Source organism: Haplochromis burtoni, unplaced genomic scaffold, assembly GCF_018398535.1.
Source record: "Haplochromis burtoni strain Fernald_Lab_line unplaced genomic scaffold, NCSU_Asbu1 Contig_198, whole genome shotgun sequence".
In the NCBI taxonomy this organism is placed as follows: domain Eukaryota; kingdom Metazoa; phylum Chordata; class Actinopteri; order Cichliformes; family Cichlidae; genus Haplochromis; species Haplochromis burtoni.
The window spans coordinates 456,194-475,585 of record NW_024582559.1 but is presented as its reverse complement, the minus strand read 5'-3'; the positions used below and the strand labels follow the sequence as shown (position 1 = coordinate 475,585).

The 19,392-nt window shown below is 42.0% G+C and overlaps 1 protein-coding gene across 3 annotated transcripts; it reads left to right on the top strand.

Annotated features, from left to right (window-relative positions):
* Nucleotides 1-5: 5 nt before the first annotated feature.
* LOC102306836 (synaptopodin-2) lies at nucleotides 6-19,330 on the top strand. Of its 3 annotated transcripts, none has more exons than XM_005935231.3 (5): nucleotides 8-259; nucleotides 6,904-7,055; nucleotides 8,207-8,895; nucleotides 10,778-13,674; nucleotides 17,364-19,330. In XM_005935231.3, the coding sequence occupies exons 1-5, from the start codon at nucleotides 152-154 to the stop codon at nucleotides 17,955-17,957; spliced, it is 4,440 nt and encodes a 1,479-aa protein (XP_005935293.1). In that variant the 5' UTR covers nucleotides 8-151; the 3' UTR covers nucleotides 17,958-19,330. The 3 variants fall into 3 exon arrangements, with proteins under 3 accessions (XP_014193264.1, XP_005935293.1, XP_014193266.1); XM_014337780.2 differs by having other exon boundaries at nucleotides 10,778-13,734; XM_014337778.2 differs by lacking the exon at nucleotides 17,364-19,330 and having other exon boundaries at nucleotides 6-259; nucleotides 10,778-15,712.
* The last annotated feature ends 62 nt before the right edge of the window (nucleotides 19,331-19,392 follow it).

Sequence of the window (19,392 nt, the reverse complement as noted above, 5' to 3'; positions counted from 1 at the left end):
CGTTTCCAAAACGGGCTGGACTGTGAGGACAGATGATGGGGGTTATAGGCTACAGCGGTGCGGTGGATGTGGTTTTTCGTTAAGTGCTGCTGGCCCGGCTGACAGCTCCATGAGCGCGCTGTGGAAGTTTGGCTGAGGAGCTGTGCGCAGCATGGGCACCGGGGATTACATCTGCGTAACGCTGCGTGGTGGTGCGCCCTGGGGATTCACCCTGCGAGAGGGAGAAGGGGACACCTACAGACCTCTTCTAGTTTCCCAGGTATGTATGCGAGCGTGCGTGGGAGGATGTTTTAATACCACTTGAGCAGGGTCATGCCTGTCTAATCTAATGCTAGTGAGACTGGAACGATGGGTAAACAGCCTAATGAAAGTTTGTGGACATGTTGTTGTTGAGATCCTGGAAAAGTTTCTGTTTCTTCAGAGTCACGACAGTTTTTTTTTAAGGTGAGAAATTCAGCAGGAAAACAGAAAAAAACAGAAAAACAGAGACTTTAAAAAGTCTGAAATTTGATGGGAGAGAGCTGTCTGCCGCTGCATTTTTGTGCGCGTCGGCTGTGTTTTGGTGAGAGATTCCTCGGCACCCTTATATGGTCAAGGCCACGATAGAGTGTGAAGCTCAGGGCAGTATGATCTGTTTTCAGTCACAAAAGACTTTTTAAGCAAGAAAGCAAGTCCAGTAACCAGACTGAAGAGTGAAGGTATATGTGCATAACACCAAGCTGTTACGTTTTAGTATGAACAAAAAACAAGTGCGGCTAAAACTAAGAGGTTATCATGCAAATATCCTTTTCAAAAATAATTCAAATAAGAGATAGAGAGGAGGACAGGCAAATTTGAAGTTTTGCTGTAAGAACGACTCAGCTGCGTGACATTTGTTTAGCCTGATAATAAGGTAATAAACCTTAGAGGTGCGGGGTTTTATCTGCTTAGAGGTAACTGCTGATGTAGCCACTTTCTGATGAGACGCAGAGGCCATTTTTTAACATACTGTAATGTAAATGTACACAGACAGATGATATATGTTGTACTCTTTAGGTTATTTCCTAATATTTGCTCGTCCGTCCATCACACGTTCTCATTTTGCAGCCAGTGATAATGGAAACCAGTTTAAAGCTTATTGTGATACTTAAATTAGTATCATAATTAATTAGTCACTTTTAACAGCTTTACATATTATGCAAGTGTGGACAGTGTTGCATACAACAACTCACTCAAAAAAATTAATAATACAGTAAAAGCCATTGTACCAGCCAATTTAGTTTACTGCCTTCAAACGTTCAAATAAACAAGTAGATGGATGGAAAAATGAAAGTTTAAGCTTAAGTGGAGCTTTTTTACTCTTTACCATAACCATAAATGAGCATCTTTGTGAGTGTAAGGATCACTGAAAGGCTGGATCACCTTAAACCAATCTGCCTTAAAGACATGGGATAGTGTTGCACACACTGTGATGCACAGTATTTGTGAAACCAGGTGCCGTTACCTTGACCAGCTGCTTAAGCTCTATATATGGTCTGTATGTTCCAAAGTGCTCAAGCTGCACACATTCCCCATCAACTTGTCAACAGAGTGCATGTAAAAATAAAATAAAAAATTAAAAAAACATTCTTAAGCCACATTCCTGCGACATCGAAGCGCCACGGGGAGAAAGTTTCGGAGAATCCAAAAACCTCAGCAGATCATTTTCATGACAGATGTTTAGCATGTCTCCAACAAGTGAAGCCACATCTGTAAAGTTGCTTTCTGTCCTTTATATGATTAGTCTGATTAAATAGTATAGTGACACTTTTTCCTATGAAATGCCCCCCTCACGCAGGCCTGACACTCAGTGTCTGCCTAATGTCAGAATAAAAGCATCAGCAAAAGCACCTGAAGACAAATATCTCCTGTGGGCAATAAACAACTCTTAAATCTTGTTAGCTTTGAGTGAGAGAAATACCCCATAAAGTTTAGTAGACTGTATTGAGAAAAAAATTGCAAATATTGCACATAAGCTACTATATCCCCTCTCACAACTCTAAGCCAAAAACAGCACTTAACGTGAGGTAAAGCAAGCAAAGCTATTTATAAAGTTGCTCTCCCTTCGATGCCTCCTGAAGCTTTAATTTTCTCGTGAAACTGTGCTGCCTAATTTCAGACATAAATGTGCTTTTTAAAGCATCCTTGCACCCAAAGTGTTCCCGTGTGTTAACAAACGGGTGCTGTGAATACATTGCGTTCAAGTATGGGCCTATTAATGTGAAGTAGCTACATATGCCCCAGTTTGGGACATCTGGGGTTGTGTGTGGGGGGGTTCAGTTCTAGTCTGCCTCATCTGGAAGACATAACTCTAAACATACCTTTAAACTTTTCTTGTGAGTGAGCCAAGTCTGTTAGTCAGAAGTTACAAAAAGAGAAACAAACATACCGAGATCGTGACAAATGCTCTCGAGCTAGAGGCTCTCCCGCGTCTGATAAAAAAAATGTGTGTTTTTTAATGCTTCTGCTGAATGTCGTGGACACCGTGTTTTGTTTCCTGGGGGAAAGTGATTGTTCAGCGTACTGACAAGCGACACAGAGTAAGGCGCTCTGTATCCCCTCTTAAAAGGTTCTGTCCATATAAGGGTGCTTGTATTTTTCTTCTTATTTGGAGTCCTGGCTTGAGTACAAAGTTGATGAGGTCACTTTATTTTTTTAAAGCTGCAGGAGCACGCTCAGTACAAAGCCGTGTCAAATTCACTAACACGCACCGAGGTGAAAAAGCTGCGTTTGCTCTGTGATGCAGAATGCATTCATATTAAACAGATTTTCCAATACAAAAAATATAAAAATTAAAGAGAGTTTAAATCCCACCAGCCTGATCAGGAGACTTTTTGGCCTAATTACTAAGGTATTCCATCTCTGTATGTGATATGTCAACATGCATCAGATCAGTTAAGGAGCACGCAGTGATAACTGTGATCTTCATGAAAGACTTTTAAAAGTTTGCACGAGTTTATTCTTACATACATGAACTAATCTGTTAGTCTGTTAAAGTATAAAAACTTTTATGAGTTGTTCTTTTGCCTTTTACAGAGCAAAGACGGCTTTTGTTGCTGATGCTTCGGCCCTAATAGTGCGCCACAGGAACCTCGTTAAGCTGCCAAGAAATGAGCCAATGAGCCGTTTCCTCAGTCATTCACTGCTGTTTTCCCAGACTAAGCAGAGTGATTCACAGCTCAGTCACTTATCTGAGTTTGGGCATTGTGTTGTGCAACAAGCCATCTCATTTCCAATCCTGGGAGAAAGCAGTGACCTTACGCGATGGCTGGCCGGGCTTGTTTTCCTCTTTTCTGTTTCACATCATCTAAACAAATGAGGGCCAGTGCTCAAACAGCTTTGTATTTGCGGCATTCCTGCTCTTCGTCAACCCCCCAAAGTGTGTGGTGTTTAATTTGTGACAGAAAAAAAATATTCTTGGATGTTGCAATACTGTTTTTCTTGCTTTCTTCTAAAGTCGCTTTTATTGTGAAAGAGGTGATGTTTGTGTCAGAGTCCAGCTATTCCCCTCACATCAGTGCAAATGTGAGGGCAATATTAAAATAGCTGATTGTGCAATTGCGTGTGATGTTTGGAGTGGTGCACAGATATAGGTGGCGTGATGGTGCAGTGGTTAGGATTGTTGCTTTAGACCTTTTGGACCTTTCTGTGTGGAGTTTGCATGTCCTCCCCGTGACTACGTTGGTCTTCTTTGACTTCCTCCGACAGTCTGAAGGCATGCATAAGAATGAGTGTCTGACTACTATTTGTAGAGAAACGTCTACCAGTGACACAAACAATAACAGATTTATAGCTAGATCTTAAATGGGGGCTTAATTATTCTTTGCAAGAAAAAACATCAAAGCCAGAAATGAAGAATAATGATTTATGAATATTATAAGTTTTTTGTTTTTTTTTTAAAAAGTAATTTTCTTCCACATGTATGTATAATAAGTAATCTATATTCTATTTCAGTGCCTTCATTGGTGTGTTATGGTTGGCATGCATGCACATGACAAAAAAACCCAAATGTATCTCTCCTCAAGACACATACAGCTCAAATGAAAGGAAATACAGTTATAGTAAGAAATGATGCAAATTTAGAGGAAAGCTAAACTCTTGATAGCATAAATAACCTACCACAAAACAAGGGGAACATACAGGAGGGTCAAATGTAAATCTTCCAGCATGGATTTAGTGCTAAATGTGAAACACCTGGAAAATATCTGCCTGTAATCTAAAAACAATAATTGCTCAAAGCTGTGAAAGGCAGGAACCACACGGAGGTAGGCAGAGACATCACCCGTTCCTGTATTTCCTGTGATTTTCTGTTAGGTTTAATGCACTTAAATAGCTCATTTGAAAAGTGGTTACCCAGACATTGTTACAGCCCCACATTAAAATAGTTATGTGGCCAATTATTTTGACAAGTTCCCCTCCATTTGAAGAAACCTACACAGCATTTATCTGCTATCCTCTCAAGGGCACTTAGTGCATATCTGAGGCTTTTCTTTGTAAGCTGTGTGGTAAACATTGGCGGACTGTGTATTTTTGAGTTGTGAGGAGAGACAACGACAAATCTTTCCCCTCCTTTTTTGGAGTGTGGACCGTTGCTGTGGCATCCCAGAAGTAACAGTCCTCCCTGTAGCGAGGTGCGAGTCCCAAAGGGACGGACACATTGGCTGCCATATAGGGCTTGTTTTGTTCGCTGTTTGCTCCGAAAAACTGGAGCGAGGATGGAAAGTTACCATCTCTATAATGGAACACCTGAAAGATATTTGTATGTATAACAAAGTAGGATCATTCTTGCATTATATTTAAATATAAGCAATGGGCAAAAGTAATGACATCCAAAGAAGAAAGACTACAGCTGGTTTCATTGGGGAAAGTTTTAATAGCAAATATCTGAAATCAAAAATGGTGTACAAAGTAAAGGCAGGCTTTTTTGACTTTTGATTCCTTTCTACGGTATATTATGAAATCTCACTCAGAGGTTTTTTGCTTCCCCCCATCAGCTGTAAAGTGTGTGTGCATCTCCATCTAGTGATGAAGTTGTTTCACTGCAGCTATGCAGAACTGCCTCGTTTGCAGTATGAAAGTCACAAAGTTTCAAGACACTTTTGTAAAGCATTGTTATTCTAAGACCAGAGGTATCAAACATATGGCCCGGGGGCCAGTACTGGCCTGGTAAAGTCTCCAATCTGGCCCACTGGACAGCTTTGGAAAATGAGTACATAGATCTTTACCTGTATTTTCAGGTTTTCCAACTTTTCTTACTACATCAAAGTTATTAAGTTATAGATAAACGATGACAAACTGTTGTTTTTTTACTATGTTTTTCACCAGCATTTGTTAATTAATGAAAACTTTATATTTTAGAATTACAGGATATTGAACAATGTCCTGGGCAATGAACTATCAGAACTTTTTTCTGTAATTTTACCCATTTATCAAGTTTCACTGGTCCACTCTGACCCACTTAAGATCAAAGCTGGCAGTATGTGGTACACAATGTAAAACGACTTTGACATTTTAGATGTTGCACAGCTTTATGTATTTTCATCCTAATAACACAGCATAGTGATTGTAAATAAGAGATTTTGGGGTTGATTTCCCACTAACGGGGTGGCTGCAGCTCAGGAAATAGAGCAGATTCTCTATTAATTGGAAAGTTGGTGGTTTGATAAATATCCTTGGACAAGTTACAAATCCCCAAGTTGGTCTCTGATGCATCAATCCGAGTGTGAATGTTAGATAGAAAAGCACCACAGAAAAAAAAAGGCTTGTGTGAATGAGACATGTTGTACAAGTGCTCAGGTAGAGCAGCTTGTCAGGAGATCATTTAAATCATTCAGCAGAGAGACATTCTGTAACAGTAGAAAATCATGGTGCCTTCCTGTGTATTGATTTTGATGCCAGTATAAAGTTCTCTAAATCAATCCCTCAGGAAAATTAGCCAAAGACGCTTATTAAAAGCATAACTTTATCACTACCAGGGTTTATTTTTTTTACGGCATGTGGTCTTTAATCTAGAACTGACGAAGATAAAGCGTAAAGAAAAAGGAATCAGCATTTTCAAACGGCTGCCAGTCTTAAGATATCTGAGAAACCTTCCTAAAGCTTTGTAATTGGGATACTGGCAAAATATCTTAACATAACTCCTGAAACCAAATCCTCTAATAGCATAGTACTACAGTAATAATTTATCCCCTTAGCTGTATGAGTGGCCTTTTGTGCTGAATTTATGAGGTATTTCTCCTTATTAAATCCTCTTATTAATGAACCATTTTATAGGCTCCAGGAACCAATTAGAAGAAAATGAAACCATCAGTCATTAGTCTAACTGTGTAAAGAGGTGCCCTTTAAATGGCTCTGCCCAGAGCTCGACTACAGCAATAATATGCAGCAGCACAGTCAAGAGTCAAGGTAGAATTAACAGTTTTATTACTGAACACCTAGCCTATGTCAGTGTTTGTACATTTTGGTGCCAAATGTACATTACGTTAAGTTAAATTACGCTGCCGGCATGCTCTCTTCAGATCTCTAAAATGTTAACGGTCCAGTCTGAATTCCTCTGCACACTTTGGCTGGCTTGATCTTCACACTGGCTTTAACTGGACGTCCATTTTCACCTCGTGTTACGTGAAAAAGACTTTTCTTATCTGATTTCCCAGATAAAATATGAATTTGTGAAACTGATTTCTGCTTTTTGACAGGTAATATTTCAAACATGACAACCGAGATTCGTGAATCTTAAACAGCAGATCTCACTCTTGGCAGGCCTTTATCTCATGTTATCCTTCTATTGCCTGATGCTGCACCCCGCTATGCTGTTTGTGAAGAAGTTACACATCAAACTGTGTTTTTTTTTTCCTTTCTTTTCTGACTCCCAAATGTCTTCTGCAGGTAGAGGAGGGTGGTCGTGCCTCCCTGGCTGGAGTACAGGATGGAGATGAGGTGGTGTCAATCAACGGGGAGCCGTGTGCTGACCTCACCCTTTTACAAGCGTTTGCGCTAATTGACACATCAATCGACTGTCTGCAGCTGCTAGTCAGAAGGTAATGCAGCATGCCAGCCGCTGAACTGAGATCATATGAGACTTGTGCGAAGCCCTGAGTTTCAGAAGACAAAGGCACAGGACCGTATTCATAGGATAACATGTAATAATGTGAAGTAGTAAAACACAAAATAATGGTTTATCAGTTACACCGCAGAGCCTTTGCATTGTGACAACTGAGCCATGCAAACTGTAAGTCCTTGGTGACCACAGCAGCAATGAAAACTGATCGTTCCACTGTTTTATTAGCATTTAGATAGCATGTAGCTTTATGACACGTGGCCTTTTTGCATACTTGAATGAACCCCTGTTTCTGTGATCATATGCAGCCACGTCTGCGTGTGTTTTAGCCTGTGCCTCGACCATGCTGAACCTACCAAGTGGCTTTGCCAAGGTGTTGCAGATTTGTGTGTCTGATTGGCATGCAGCTGCTCAGCCATTACTCAACTGGCAGTGCCAGTCTGTTTATCAGAGTGACATGTCCTCAGATAATCCCGCTTTCTCTTTAACAGGCCTTGACTGCTTGTTGTGTAGCTGCTTTAAAGGGAGATTCCGAGCAGATCGTCTCAACTTTGCTGTTTGACAGAAGTTGATTACATTTGGAGACAAGAGCTGGTCTTTAACGGCTAATTGACTTGAGCACAGTTGCTGTCATGCATAATGACGTTAGTTTATGCTGCTCCAAACTGACCTTGAAAGTCGAAATTAGGCAGAGCGGTGTCTGAACGTAATTATTTTCCACTTCGGTGCCCTGACCTTTTCGATTCACTTTCTACATCGAGATTAAATCTCCTTGATTGCTTTGACAACTTCAGCAGAACAACGAGGGCTTCAATCCAGTGCTGAAATGCCTGCTTCTGTGGAGTGAACACCCCTGCATCTTGCTTAGAGGTGTAAATTGGGTGGTTTTAGTCTATTTAGAGATTTAATTAAAACACGGGTCTAAAAGAAATCTGTCCAAGTTTTGACATTACTGGAAAACAGGAAGTGTACATTTCAAACTGTAGAAGAGGAAAAAATTTAACCAATAACATTTATCAATAAGTAATTGTTTTCATGTCTTCCCTCAAGTTCAGTTCATTTTAATAATGAAAAGAAAAACCACATTTACTCCGTCACTCATTGTTTATCTCGCCTTCTTCTTTTCTAAAGATACCACTCCATCACCACTGAAGACTATGAATCGGATGAAATGCACTGCAGTGAGAGGGCCTCTGTGGGTGAGACTTTAGAGAGCACCACCCTTCACATCTTCCCCCAAAAGCAAACATCCCAAATCCCAAATCCTGAATCCCCGGATGAGACCTACAGCAAAGAGTTTAATATCAACACAGAGTATTCCAAGGAAGGCCAGCTGCTTTGCACTCAGCTACATATCCCCTCATCTAAGGAAGAAGATGATAAAGTACAGCGGTGCTTCTCACCCGGGGACATGGTGGAGCTCCAGGTGTCCCTGTCTGAGCAAACCTTGGATGATGTGGGCTGCGCCTCGCTCGGAAGTGCTCGTGGGATTGATGGGGACCTCTCAAACCGGGAGGCTGTGGAGGCTGTGGAGGCTGTTCATATCACCAATGCCGCCACCGCATCGCGCTCTGTCAGGGAGCCGCTAAGCCATCATGGAGTGGTTCTCAACTCCCCTTTAATGCTGGGGCAGGTGGAGGTCATTTTGGAGGCATCGGGAGTAGGGAGGGGCCTCCAGAGTGGAGGTGGCACTCGGGTAAGGGAAACAGTTGGTTCTCAAAGTGAAGGAGAAGAAGAGGACTGCAGTCCTGCAGAAGAGCAGGAGTCTGATTCTGAAGGAGTTCAACACAAACCCAACAAGCATCGGGCTAGGCATGCCAGTAAGTATATTTGGACTGGTTCCACCTGCACCAGTATTACCTTCGTGTGCATTCTTTCTGTGTGTGTGAGTGGGGATAACTGTCTTTTCTTTAAGAGGGGTAATCTTCAGCACTAAATTACATTTGTCAACATGTGTGCATTCCAAAGCCTGATGTCCAGTGTGTGTACGCCTCAAAATAGTCTCTCACTGCAACTGCAAGGGGGGTGGGGTGCTTATTCCTTTGAAAGGAAGGAGATGCATCCGGATCTAACCTGAATTATCTCAGAACCAAAGTTATAGTATTGCGGGTCGATCGAGCTTCTAACAAAGTCTTATCATATAAGAATTCACTGTCACAATAGAAAGACACAAAAAGAATGGATTGTATGTATACGGGGGGAAAAAAAGAAAAAAACATTAAAACCATCCATTTAAAGAGAGGCAATGGTGAATATGGATACCGGGGCGTTCCTCTGAGCTGTGTAGAAGACATAAATATAACCCCAGCACGCTGACGATGCCTGCAGAAGTGGCCCTTTGACAGACACCAGCATGTGCTCCCCCAGACCCGTTACCTGATCCTTTCAAACTGAGTGCTTTAACTAAGCTCAAAAAGTGAGTCTGTCGCTCACTCCCGCTGTCTCCTCCACCTTCAGGTTAGTCTTGCAAGAATATAAAGTAAGCCCGCTGGTGTTATTGTGCGATTGCATTCGGCACACATTCTCCGTGACTGTCGGATTGGACGAAATGTGATTTCAGAAGAAAACATTTTATTTATTTATTTTTTCTTTCAAGTAGACTGCGTGCCAACACACACAGAAGGATTGGTAAAGACGTTGCTGTCCTGGTGAATTTATTGCATGCATGCTAAAATAATCTTTCTTGCTTCCTATTCTTGGCTACTTTACAGGGTTGGATGAGTGATTGAGTGTACAAATGGGAATATTAGACATGGGTCGGAGAATTTCATTATTGCTTTATGGGCCAGTGTATTATGTTCAAGGGAATGAGCTCATTTGAATGATAAAATCACAGCTGGATAGTATGTAAGTATGTAAATGTAATGTGTGGACTGAGAAAATATGTAATGTATCATTTTTTTTGAGTGAATGAATCTGTAAATAGCTCAGTTTACAGTCTATTTGCTGAGTGTTTGGATCAGTTCAACCACAGAGCAAGCTGTATTATTAGTTTACTGTTATTTCTGTATCTGCTTTAGCTGTAAATGCTGGATGAGGTTAATATCAAAGTAACGTCACAAGATGAAACTGCTTCGTGGCTTGCTTCTTATTTTAACCTCCTAAGACCCGAACTCTTCCACGGCATGCATTTTTAATTTCTCTTTGATATTTGGGCATATTGGGGCCAGATGAACGTAAAAACAAAGAATTACCAGATTTTTTTTTTTTACCTTATTTTTGTTTTTATGAAAAATAAGAGCCACATATGCGGATATTTGTTTAAAATTTTGATAGAACAGTAGCAGTATAATGTCCTCGTAAGTGGATATCAGGCCCATGTAGAGCAAAATTGAGTATTTTGGTCTAAATAACCCAAAATGTGATGTCCACATATGTGGACGGCAGGTCCTAGGAGGTTAAAGGTGAATTGTATCTTCTGTCTCCACATAACTTCTCCAGGCAGCTTTGATGAGAGCAAAACTAAACAGCATTTGATATAAAAATATTAACTACAGTCACGTGTTTAGTGCAGTTTGTAAAGTCTCTTTAAAGTCTCTTGTTCAAAATCTTTACGAACTGTTTATTTTTTTTAAGTAAATTCAGATTAACAGATTAAATGTTTTTATGATTGTAATTCTTTAAGGTTTTAGTACCATTAAATTGGATTCATTTTGGCCATTTTTTTAAACACAACTGTCTCTCTTTTCCTTCTCTGTTAAGGGCTCAGGCGCAACGAGAGCATTTCAGAGAAACAGCTAAAGGAAGCCAAGTCCAAATGTAAACGAATTGCCCTTCTTCTTACGGCTGCTCCGACCAACCCCAATAACAAGGGGCTGTTGATGTTCAAGAAGCATCGTCAGAGAGCTAAGAAATTCACGCTCGTGAGCTACGGCACAGGAGAAGACGAGCCAGAGTACAGCGACGAGGAGTACGAGGAAAATCCAGACAGCAGACAAGAAACCTCTGCTCCACAATTTATCCTTGTGGCCCCAAACGACTCTGACATAGATAAGCCTTTTCTCACTAGCACCCACAGTGGCAAAAGTGTGCTAACTTTTACCTTGGACAAGGGTCTTCTTGAAATCGAAAGGAATTTGAAGAACCAAGCAGAGATGGAATCTTTGCCTGAAACCAAAGGCAAGGGTGCGCTGATGTTTGTCCAGCGTCGCCAGAGGATGGATGAGATTTCTGCCGAACACGAGGAGCTTAGGCGCCAAGGGATCCCCGTTGAAGCAGTGCAAGAGGCTGAAAAGAAAATAGTGGAGCATTCCTACATGCAGTCGGCTGCAGAAGGCCGCAGTTACATGGATGTAAACGTGCACCAGCAAACCCAGCAGCAGTACCAGCAGTTTCAAGAGCAACAGTACTATGAGCAACAGCAGAACTACCAACAACAACAACAATATCAGCAACAATATCAGCAGCAATATCAGCAACAGCAATATGAGCAAAGTCACTATCAGCAACAGCAAATGTATCACCAGCAGCAAGAATATCATCAGGAGCAACAAAAAATGCAGCAGTATTCAGCAACTGTCAATGGCACTGTCCAACATCAAACAAATGAAATGCAGAGCTCTTTCAGCAATCGTACTGCAAAGCCTTTCTCAGCAGACAACATGGCGGCCACCCCTTATTCTCACGCAATGAGTGGGACCAATCAAGATTCTGTGAGTCAAGGAGAGCAGATTGCTTCCCGTGATGAGCGCATTTCTACTCCTGCAATCAGGACGGGACTTTTGTTGGATTCAAGGAAAAAGAATGCAGCCAAGCCTATGTTCACATTTAAGGAAGCCCCAAAAGTATCCCCAAACCCAGCATTGCTGAACCTCCTAAACAAAGGTGATAAAAAGCCCGGGTTTGAATCAGGACCTGAGGATGATTATCTTAGTCTTGGAGCCGAGGCTTGTAATTTTCTTCAGTCTCAGCGAGTCAAACACAAGATTCCTCCACCAGTTGCCCCAAAGCCTGTGATCAATCCCACATCACCTCCTTGGTCCTCACAGATAGAAGCAACCAACCAGGAGATGCCTCAGTGTGCTGAAAATAGTCTATCCACACCTGCTGCAGCCCCCACCGCAGAGACTACTCCTGCTCCAGAACTAGAGCCAACCCCTGCACCTGCCCCTGAGTCTTATCCCCCTGCTGCACCCCAGGAGAATCCTGGCAGTACCAACAAAGAGGAACAGCACACATGGCCGCTCCCAGAACCCGAATCTCAACAACAGCCCACACAAGCTGTAGCTCAAGAGGCAAATGGTCATATGAATTCTACGCTGCAGTCTGAGTCGTCTGCTGTGACTACCTGGGGTGCAGCTCAATCACAAATGCAACAACAGTTATCTTCAAGTTCTTGGCATTCAGCTCAAGTGCAGCCCTCAGAACCACCTCCAAGACAGTCCTCACCTCACCCACCTTGGGTATCACATCAGCCTACTCAGAACCAGGCACAGCAACCTCCCACAAGTACTTGGACCCCTCAAATTCAGCAGTCCTGGACGCAGCCTCCAGAGCAATCACAAGCCCAAGCACATGTTCAGCCATCCTGGGCCCAGTCACGAGAGCAACCTCAGTCTCAGCCGCAGGTTCACCCACCTTGGGCACACTCTACTGAGCAGCCACATCTACAGAAAATGCAGCCCAACTGGAGTCAAGCCCAAGAACAAATGCAGCCACAACAACAGCACCAATGGACACAGCCATCACAAACAGACTCTCAACATCAACCACCATGGATGCAACAACCTCATAAAAAATCCCAAGCACAAACTCCTTGGGTTCAAGGGGTACAACCAGAATCCCAGCCACAACCACCATGGGTTCAGCAAGCACAACATCAGGCTCCTCCACAATTATGGCCACAGACTGAAGCACCAGGTCAGTCTCAACCACCTTGGGTATCAGCTCAACCACAACAGCAACAGCTACCTTCAGTGAATGCATGGGCCCCATCACAAACTCAACCCCAAGCTCAGCCACCCTGGATCCAAGTAGCTCAACCACAACCTCAAGCACAGCCTCAAGCCAATTTAAATCCATGGGCGCCAGTACCTGCCCAGACTCAGTCTCAGCCTCCATGGGCTCAACACCCCCCAGAGCACGGTCAACACCACATAAGTTCTTGGACTCAAGAGCAGGATCAGGCCCACCATCAGTCTCCATGGGCTCAACCTGTTCCAGCCCAGCCAGCACCACAGCCAAAGTGGCAACAGCCTACATCAAAGAGTCCACCACAACCACCAATAAACACATGGCAACCAGCTCAGACACAGCCTCAGACACCTGTGAATGCCTGGACTCCACAATCACAGCAAAAACCTGTGAATATTTCCACACTGACAGTGAACACTCGCCCCTCTCCAAAACCTTGGCAACCACCACAAAATGTTCCACAAAGCCGATCCCCTCCTACTCCGCCACAGCGAATGCTCTCTTTCACTATTGGTCAAAGAGTTTCATCGCCCATCAACCCAATGGCCACGGTCTTAAACCCATCATCCCAGGGTTCAGCATTTGAGATGCCAGCTGTTAAAGGAAAAGGAGCTGATATGTTTGCAAAGAGGCAGTCTCGAATGGAGAAGTATATCGTGGACTCTGAGACGGTGGAAGCAAATAAGGCAAGCAGGTCAACATCACCAGCAGCTTCCTTACCGAATGAGTGGAAATACACTCCCAATGTACGTGCTCCACCTCCACGTGCATATAACCCTATTCAATCACCTTTTTATCCCCCAGCAGCAACAAAGCAACCCCCTTCAAGTAGCCCCTCAACCAAAGCAAAGAAAAAAGACAAAGCGAAACAGATGCCTGCTCCTAAACCTCTTAATGTAATAGATGTCATGAAACATCAACCCTATCAACTAAATTCCTCACTCTTTATCTATGGTCCAGCAGCAGAGGCCACCAAGCCTTCCGCACCTAAGACCAGCTGTTCGCCTCCTAATCCACCTGATGATAACCAACCAATCAGATATGAGCAAATGCCCCTGGTCCAGCCTGCTGGACCATTTGGTGCCCCATACCCCCAACAAACCTATGAGATGCCAATGCAGCCTGTGATGCACGATAGCCAGTATCAGCAGATCCAACCAAATGTTTATCCCCCCTCTAATCCTTATCAGCAACCTCCTAGTTGTCCATACCAGCAAGTATATAACCAACAGTATCAACAACCTGCTCCACCTGCTTATCATCCCCAAGCCCCTCAGTCTCCAAACTCTCCCTACCAACACTCGGTACAAGCTGGTTACCAGCCAGCCAATAGCCCTCCCTATCTGGCAGCTCCTTCAGTGCCCTACCAGCCACAGCCTCTTAGTAGCTATATTGCTCCCAGTTTCCCTGTGGCTGCTAGGCCTGAGTCTGCATCTGGTGGTAACCCTGGAGTGGCTCCCAAGCCTAAGTTTACAGCTAATAAGAGTTCAGCTCAGGTGTGGAAGCCTGCAGCAGTTGATAAAGAGTGATTCTTGTAGAATCATGACTTATTTGACGTCTGCTTGAATTAAAGGTTTTGTGCCCCGCCACATGGACTATTTTCCTTACCAGCTCTATTTATTGTCATAGTGCAGAACCTACTAGTCTAAAAGTTCATGGAGCTAATGAAAAAAGGAATATCTATAAAATTAAGAATATAAGGATAGACTTACATCCTATTTTAATAGAATTTTAGTATATCTTATCAGACGCAGCATAGTCATAATAATTGTAAACATATTTTATTAGGCAAAAGTAATAAATGTAAATTCATTACATTTTATGCAAAAGAATTGTGTGATTAATAAGAATGTAGGGGAGCCTAATGCTCAGTGTGAAGTGAAAGAAAAGGGTGCGAGAAAAAGATTCAGTGGAACTGGATAAGTCAAGACAGGTTGATTTTTTTTAAAGGGGAAAATGATAAATGTTCTTAATATTACAAATTATTACATTTTAAAAAGACCAAAAAAAGTTTTTAAGCAAATACTAAAAGTATTTGTATGTGGGTAAGTGAAAAGGATGGGGGCTGTAGCCTGTAATAATATCAAGCAGAAGGCTTAATGTGTAACGTCAGATGTTGAGTACGGAGATTATGTAACAGCAGTGGGATTTTAGGCTATTCTAGGCCAAATAACACGGCAGACAGACTTGTGACAACTAACACTGTTTTCCTTAAACATTAAATGTTCTATACTTCTTTTTCCCCCAGTACTTTCCCCAATTCCTTTTTGGTAGGACCTACTTAAGTATGTTGGGTTTTATTTAAAGCTCTCTACCAGCTGTTGCGTCATGTTAGACACTATATTTAAAGTCCCTCATGAGACGAGATTCTGAGGTCCAGAGAGTAGGCTTAAATTTCAACTTAAGCCAGTGAAAGCTACCAACTTCCAGACTGCCATAGTATTTTTCCTGATAAGAGACAGTTATGTAATGTCTATCACTCTCTCATAGATTTACCCATTATGCATCTGTTCCTTGTTTTGATATGTGAACAGTTGATACATGATATAGAAAGGAAGAGTTATTGAAAGGATAACCAGCCTGGTAATGCTCACAAGTTGATTTTTGGTACAGGGTCGCTTCTTTGGTTCTCTGTGTTCTTTTCTTTTTGTGTCTGTGTGTTTCTCTTCATAGTGCACTTTCTGTATGATTCACTGCAGTGCCATTAAACTGTCTTTTATCTTTGTTTGGTTTCCTTTTCTTTTGTCCTCTGAACATGCTTTTAGGGTTTCTTCTATTTTTAGTCTCTTTGCTGTTGTCTTGCTGAATTTCACCACTTCTCCACTTTCACTATAAATACTGTCCTTACTGACCTTGTCAACAAAAAGAAAAATCTGTCACAAATTAGTCCGTACCACAGCATCTGGTGGTTCCATTTTCAAGAGTTATCAGCAAGGTGCACCTAATTATCCAAATCACCTCCTTTTTGTAAAAAATAAAATAAAATAAAGAAAGAGAGAGTTTAGAAACTTGAGATGCACATTCCTGCAGAATGACCATGTGATGATGCATTTACGAAGAGTATTATTAGAGCTGTGACTTCACCGGATAATTATGGTCAAGTGAGTGAGCACAGCTGAAATATATATCCATGTTGCATCATGGATTTTGAAAAAGAGCAGATATATGTTGAATGAAAGTATTAGTATCATTTCATAATCTTAGTTAGCGGATTTTACCGACTATTTCTGAAGGGAATTGATCCCCATGCCGATTCATTTATCTTCAATCTGCAATCAAAAGACAATAAAAGAGAGACAGCAAATGTTTACTCTTGCTTTAGAGCCCACACATACACCAAGCTTTGATACCTTTTGCTTCATATTATTTCTGTTTTAATAAGAAAAATACAAGATAAATATTCTATTTATGCCCTAAATCAAACCTTAGCCAAACCATAAATCAGGATGTAACATTCCTGCATTTAAAGACTGTTTTGAACATCTGTCTCAAAATGTAAGGAGCCCAGCTGTTACGCTCTGCCCGTTTTCTGAGCATGTTAAATCTGGCAGAAATGGCCCATAGAAGGACATAAACCACGTGCAAATGGTCTATCGGTCTCCTTCAGCAAAGTAAAAATATGACCTACTGATCTGTTCATATATTCTTGTGCCCAGGACCCCCACTCCTGTGGGCATTTTAAGCCTACCGCATACCTGAGCAGCAGAGACTTTATTCCCCTTGACTGATTTAGCATTTATCTCTGCACGCTCTTCTTCTCTCTTCTTAAATTTGTGCCATATTTTATCAGCTGACAGTGCACATCACTCACCAGATGATGGCAGCACTGGCTTTTCTGCTTATCCACCATACATAACGGGAGGCATTGGATGAGATTATGTGCAGTATAGCTGTGTTTTCACCCCACATAACCCTCTGCAGCACCGGTATCCTGGGGATATTATTGGTATTGGGCATTTAGCATTTCCATCTCGTTATTCTTTCAAACTGTTGCTGTTTAGCAAACTATATTAAGTGGAAATGAGCCGAATGTGGCTTATACTTCCAGAAGGTTATGCACTTTCATGTGCCAGTTGCTCTGATTAATAAGCGGGACAATGTGTTTAGACAAATGCTAGTGCAGTTTAATTCACTGGCTGCAGTATGACATGTCCTAGAACTCTTTTACACACATACACATACCCCCTGTGAATAAGAGAGTGACTGATCTTCTATACACAAGTAAATTATACATGTATTACTGCATTTAAAAGAAATAATCCTGGCAGGGAGCTACTCTGCATCTCACTCTTATCCAAGCTAATTTGATTTGGCCAAAGAGCCAAACACAAATGAACCCTTACTAAAATAAACATGTCTGGATTCTTCTTTACAGGCCCCTGGCAGGAGCTACTCCCTTTCTCCACCAGCCAGAGTACAGTTCACGGGCCAGAAGTCAGCTTCAACTTCTTCCTCCCCAAAGCCCCCAGCACTGGGCTCCACAACTCCCTCGGCAAGGCAGACATGCTGGATGGAAAAAAGCCAAAAGCCCCTCACACCATGGGAGGCTGCCTCCCGGCATCCCATGGGCCTGGTAGATGAAGCTTTTGCTTTCCAGAGCCTCCAGCAAACCCTTGCCTCGAATGTGCGCTTGGCAGCCCAGCGCAAAATCTTGCCTGAGCCGCCAGCAGAGTGGAAAGCCAGGGTTTCTTACCAAGCACCGCAGAAAACAGGCAGCCAGACTTGGAGCCAAAGCCGGAGCCCGAGTCGAGCTTCGCTTCCATCGTTTGTGTCGCCAGTAAGGAGCTCTATCTCCACCACAGTTAGTCATGCCGGTTACAGGTCGCTGCCCAGACAGTGGCAGCCTCAGAAATCTGTGACAGAGGCTAACCCGAGGCCCTCGGTGTCTTCATATGAGTCTAAGAGCCCTTTCGGAAAGCAAACTTACAAGTCTGTGTACACCAGCAACACTTGGAGCTGGAGGCGGTAGACTACAGTTCAGCCTGTGTGGTCTTTAATGAGTCAAATCTCATTTATTCTGAGTTTCGTAATACATTCACATGCAGTCAGGAAATAAAAAACAACAGCTTGTTAGAAAGGACAGAAAGTTAACTGGTAGAGAACCTTTTAATACATTCTATTGTAAGATATTTGCATGCCAAAATTAAATAAGAAAAGATGTGGGAAAAATGGTTGGCAAACACACTGATGTGGAAAACTAGTTGATTAGATAAAGAGATGAGTATGTTGTTTAGAGTGGCTAGAGAGAGTGCATCAATATCTTTGGTGGAAAAAGCATTTGATTGCATATGTGGACTTATCTGTGATTGGAAAAAAAAGACACCTGTCATTTTGTAGGTTTTAAGTGAAGATTGTTTCTTGAGTTGTTCTTGAGCTTGTGGATTTCCAGTAATCCGAGTTTGATATTTTGCTGTGGATGCATGCATCTGCCATGTAGGTTGCTACCATGGGTGTACACTTTTCTTTTTTTTTTGCTTGTTTTGCAAAATCAATGCAGGATTTGTGGTGTCCTCTGATAAGAAAATGATTCAAGTGCTAGAATGCAATTACTTTGGGAAAAGGTGCCATAACCTGTGATGTCGTTGGTGCACAATAGGTGTATTTTCAGTAATGCATTGGTATGTGGCCATTACCCTGGTTCTGCCAGAGTTTTTCGTTCCCAATGTCACCAAGTGCTTGCTCAAAGAGAGTCGTTTGATTGTTGGGATTTTCTCTGTATTATTGTAGGGTCTTTACCTTTCAGTATAAAGTGCTTTGGGGCAACTGTTTTTGTGATTTGGTGCTATATCAATAAAATAGAATTGAATAGACATTTCAACTGTCTAGCATCACATACATAACAGTATATACTGTATAGGAGACAATCAAATGCAGTATGTAAAACGACTGACAACTTTTTGTTGGGAGTGAATTTCATCGATCGCTTCATATCAATGAAATCTAATCAACACTACAAAAAAGATTTTTGTTTAGTTTATGGAAGGTTTAGTGCTGCCAGGGCGATTGCTTACACTGTGCAATTGGCTTGTGGCTTATTTCTAGTTTGGGTTTTTGCTATCGACTTGTAATCATCTCCAAATGTTAAAGCTACGTTGGTGTTTCCACAGAGTGCGCATAATGTCCTAATGCGATTCTCACTGAGCAACCTCATAAATGCAAATAAGATTTATTACACAGTGTTGTGTTTTATGCAGATGTACTATAGTGTAGTGTAACAATCTCAGATTGTTTTACTGTATCACTTCCATTCAAACAACACATATTATGGTCGTAATACAATACAGCAGTCCATTTCATGTAGAGCATTCTATAAAATAAATGCAGTGAAATATCACAATTTAAGACGTTGCCCTTTTGTGCTCTTTGCTGTCTATTCCCATCTTGTGCTCGGGGCCATTTGTTGC

Excerpts from the sequence above, each read along its gene's own strand:
- LOC102306836 (XM_014337778.2), top strand. The coding sequence starts at position 152 with ATGGGCACCGGGGATTACATCTGCGTAACGCTGCGTGGTGGTGCGCCC. Across the intron at positions 260-6,903 it reads GACCTCTTCTAGTTTCCCAG|GTAGAGGAGGGTGGTCGTGC; the intron begins GTATGTATGCGA and ends TGTCTTCTGCAG. Across the intron at positions 7,056-8,206 it reads CTGCAGCTGCTAGTCAGAAG|ATACCACTCCATCACCACTG; the intron begins GTAATGCAGCAT and ends TCTTTTCTAAAG.